Consider the following 4,497-nt stretch of genomic DNA (forward strand, 5'->3'; position numbering starts at 1 on the left):
GATATTTTTCTCGCGTTTTTACGCACATGATGTCACGGCACCAGCCTGGATCTTCACGCTCCGTTTCTCTGTCCACCCCCCACAGGGCATCGCCATGTCTCCATTTGGGAGTTTGTTCCCGTATCCCTACACCTACATGGCAGCAGCCGCCGCTGCTTCCTCCGCCGCCTCCTCCTCGGTTCACCGGCACCCGTTTCTGAATGCGGTGCGCCCGCGCCTCAGGTACAGCCCCTACCCCCTCCCCATGACGGTACCGGACAGCACCCTGCTCACCACGGCCATGCCATCCATGGGCGGCGGAGGAGGGGGAGGCGGTGGCACCGAGCTCAAAGCGGACGGCATAGTCCCCGCCAGCCCCGTGTCAGCCGTCACGCTGGACTCCACGTCGGAGGTGACCAGCCACTCATCCACGGTGTCATCCGGATCCGTGTCTATGTCTCCAAAAGCGGAGAAGGAGGCCGCGAACGAGCTGCAGAGCATCCAGCGCCTGGTCAGCGGACTGGACTCCAGCCAGGACAGGGCGCGGAGCGGCTCGCCTTAAGACAGCATGAAAACCCCAGAAAGACTTCTGACTACATTTAGGACAGTCTCAGATTTATGCAGGTTGAGAAAAAATAAATAAATAACTCCAAACGTGAACTTTTTGATTTTTTTTTTAGTTTCTGAAATGCACTTTGTTTATTACACATCTTTCTTTCTTTTTTATTATTACTATAAATTAAACCCTTCCCCTCCGGCATCTGAATACCGTACAAGTATTGAAAGGAAGCGCTGGCATGGCTGTGACTTTGGAAACTTTGGAAAAGTTGCTGCTTTTTCCTTGAATTTTGTCACATAAGGGAAAAAAAAGTATTTGGAACATGCACTCTGAATCGATTGGACTTCTTAAAAAAAAAAGAAAAAGAAGAAAAGAAAAGACTGCTGTATTGTGTTGGAGCTTTGTGAACTGATTGATCGATCGGTTGTTGCATGTCCCCTGAAACCAGAATGTTATTTTAAAATCTAAAAGGAAACATTTAGTAAAGATGGGAAAAAGAGTTCCAAATTTAAAACTTCTTTTTAAATTTCTTCAATTTCTTTTTTTGAAAAATAAAAAAGGCCTTATTGAATGAGTGCTGGGACAAACAGGCCCAAGCATGATTTTAGCCCAAACCAGGAAAGGGAACCAGACATCTAATTAATTAAAACAAACAAAAAAATGTTACTATTGATCATTTGTGTAAATATGGATATATAAAATATTTATGTAATTATTTCATATTGGTATTGCGTGTAAATACAACGGAGTAGTTTGTTTTTAGGGATCAGTTCTTAATTTATTATCGATGTACCTGTGTAAAAAGTTTGTGGATTATTATCCTTTAACATTTATACCCCCCTCTTTAAAAAAATGTCTTTATGCCCCCTCCAAGAAAAGAAAAAAAAAGAAAAAAAGCACCTCAGCTGTAGTTACTCACACTCATGTGCCATTGTATTTTCACCTGTTGTCCCCGTGTGTGAACTGTTTGAATGAAAAGGCGACAACGCACTGCACCCATGGCTTGAAAATGAATATATATATTTTTTTCTTTTGGAAAAAATGACAAAAATGGACACCCACCCCCCTTCCTTGCTCTCTCCTCCTCTTTTTATTCCATATTTTGCGCACCTGATCGTCAAAGTGCCGCATAATCGATGAAAAAAATATGAAGGTTTTTTTTCTTTTTCTTTTTGTGTTTCTTAAGTTGTCAGTGGGTTTATGTTGTACCGGAGTTATGTCTAGTTTACAACATCGACATCGTGTTGTTGAAAGTTTCAATAAAAAAATATTGAAATGCTGTTTTTGTATGAATTTATATTAAAAAAAATAATAGTTTTTGTCAAAATGTAAAAAAAGCTGAAATCTTTTGGTCTATTTGGGTTCATTAAGGGGTCTAGATTTATTGCAGTTCTGATTATTTAAAATCAGGGAAAAAATATTATTTAAAAAGGTTTAAATTTAAAAATAAAAGTGAAACTAGTTGAATTTTCTTTTCATGTGGACCAAAAAAATGCAATTTTGCAGAAAAAAAGTCAGAAAACTGACAAACAAAAGGAAAGTTACTGTCGGTCAGAGTGAGAAAAAGAAGAAGAAAAAAAAACTCTTTCTATTGCACCTTCACTTTATCAAGTCCATATCTGCATTTGTATATCTTCTGATTAATGTTTAGCCCGCCTGGCGCTGGTGAATAGGTGTAAACATGATACAAACTGTCTCAATTGGCCCTCCTTATTGCTCACCTGGCGCCTTGCACGGGCATATCTTCCATTTTATTGCACGGAAGGCGACAATGCGTCTGTAATCTTCCCATAATGCGACGCCCCCAAGCGGCAGCAGCGGCGGCTTTATGAACCCAAAAGGAACCAAAGCACAAACAGAGTGAGCGCAGATAGTGATGAACGGATAAGAGAGGTTGACCAACAGTTTGACTTTGTCACAGGGCTGATGAAACTGCAGAAATAGCTGTTTTTTTCTAAAAGAAAATACTTATTTTTTGCGCCTGGATGAACCATCAGCGCTTCTTTCAACCTTTAAGCTGCTGAAAATGAATTATATTGACAGGATAATAAATTTAAAAAAAACTGAAATAAAACACCTTTTTGGCTTCTTTATGCAGACATTTTAATTATTTAATTGGTTAACTGAAATCGAATGCATTATATAAAAACACATAGAAAATAAATGAACTAAATTGTCATTTTTAAATAAAAAAAAATCAAAAACTTAAATAAAAAAACTTTACTAGTATTACACTCTGCAATACACTATAGGTTCTCCCCCGGATATGAAACAAAATTAACATCAGAAATTAGAGATCAGCACCAACAACAACAAACTTCCACATCACAATCAACATAAATAAACATTGAAAGGAGTAAACATCATTTTGTTGAGTTGTTTTCTTTGCTCGATAAGCAGGGATTTAGAATTGTTCTTTTAAAGCACATGCACGGCCCCGTTGAACTGAAATCTTTCACCTTTAAGAAAAAGTGGATGTCAAGGGTCAGCTGCGCCATCTAGTGGCCATAAGTTATAACCTTTCCTTTTTATTTGGTACATTCAAATAATTCAATTAAAACACAAACCAGAACAAATTCAGCAAAAAATATATATATCTTTATATTGTTTTTGTTTACGTATTTTACCAGAGTTATCGGTGTTTTCCAAAGTGAAAAACAGCTTTTCTGATAAATGGATGTGAGTAAATAATCTAGAGATGACTCAGAGTCAATACAGAGTCGGCTCAGATGGCTTTTATCTAGAACAATGACAGCTCATCGTGTAACTCTTGGCACTGCTGGCTAGTAATTATAGGTTTCAAACTATGACATTGAAGTGGTGTCAGTCTTCTTCTGAACCCATGTTTCCTGCTGTTCTCAGTCCCAGTTGTCTGACTAGAAAGTTTTGTTTATCACACAGCAGGTAGTTGATGTTCAGTTTGTACGCACAAAAGAAACGTGTCCTTGCTTTGCATACACGTCTGAGGAGGACTTCTGACGAATTCCTACTGTCTTACACATATTTCCTTGTCGCACCTACAAAGACAAATGTAAAACACAGTTAAGTGAAACTCTTTGGGAAGATTTTTCTATATCATATATTTATCAAATGTTTAAAATAAAGAAGAAAATTTGTCACTGACATGAAAATTCTAATTTTATCCTTAAATGTTAGCTTTGGATTTATCTGCATTGGTGCTCTGAACTCAAAGTGAGAAGGCCCTGGTTCAAATCCTTTCTGTAAGGAGTTTACATGACTTCCTTGTACACGTGTTGGTTTTCACCATTAACCACAATGATAATAGTTTATTCAAAATTACCACTAAAAAAAAATTACACATAAAAAAAACACAAGAATTCGCCACATAGTTTTTATATGTAGCAACCCATGATGTTGAAAGTAAAAATACATTTACATTAAAATACTAAATACATTTTCAAACACTTACTAACTATACAAATGCATGAAGTGTAGAATCACAGCATCAAAACAAGAATCATAGGTCCAGTTGTGTTTCTAAAACATGTCTTTTAGATGGGAATGTTTCTGTCTCTGTGTGGCGTGGACAGACCGGCCAACTGTCCAGGGTGTACCCCGCCTTTGCTCTGCAATAACTGGGTATAGGCTCCAGCAACCTATGACCCTGAACCGGAATAAGCAGGTCCAGAACTGGGATTTTAAAACAGTGTGCTGCAGTACACTAGTGTGCCGTGAGAGGTGATTAGGAAATAATTCAATTTCACTTAGATGGTTAAAAAAAATATATTACTAATAATAATTTCCGGGATATCAGCTCTGTGTTCATTCATTAAGTCTTTTGGATTTTGGTTTTAAATTTTGAGACAAATGTTTAATGTACGTCCTGTGTGATCAGCAGAAAGGATCATACTGAGTACACTGCAGCTAAAATATGAAAAATCTCCCTAAACACAAAAAAACACAAACATTTTTGTGATTATGATTTTTTTTTTTTTTAA

The 4,497-nt window shown here is 37.5% G+C and overlaps 1 protein-coding gene across 3 annotated transcripts in view; it reads left to right on the forward strand.

Moving 5' to 3' along the window:
- The window catches only part of tbx3a (T-box transcription factor 3a), an 8,654-nt gene extending 6,836 nt beyond the window's left edge, over nucleotides 1–1,818 (forward strand). For all 3 annotated transcript variants that reach the window (XM_024257720.2, XM_024257721.2, XM_036214572.1), the window contains one exon: nucleotides 86–1,818. In XM_024257720.2, the coding sequence (XP_024113488.1) occupies nucleotides 86–541 (456 nt within the window). In that variant the 3' untranslated portion in view covers nucleotides 542–1,818. The remainder of the gene's footprint in view (nucleotides 1–85) is intronic.
- The last annotated feature ends 2,679 nt before the right edge of the window (nucleotides 1,819–4,497 follow it).

This window comes from Oryzias melastigma, linkage group LG12 (assembly GCF_002922805.2).
Source record: "Oryzias melastigma strain HK-1 linkage group LG12, ASM292280v2, whole genome shotgun sequence".
Lineage (NCBI taxonomy): Eukaryota > Metazoa > Chordata > Actinopteri > Beloniformes > Adrianichthyidae > Oryzias > Oryzias melastigma.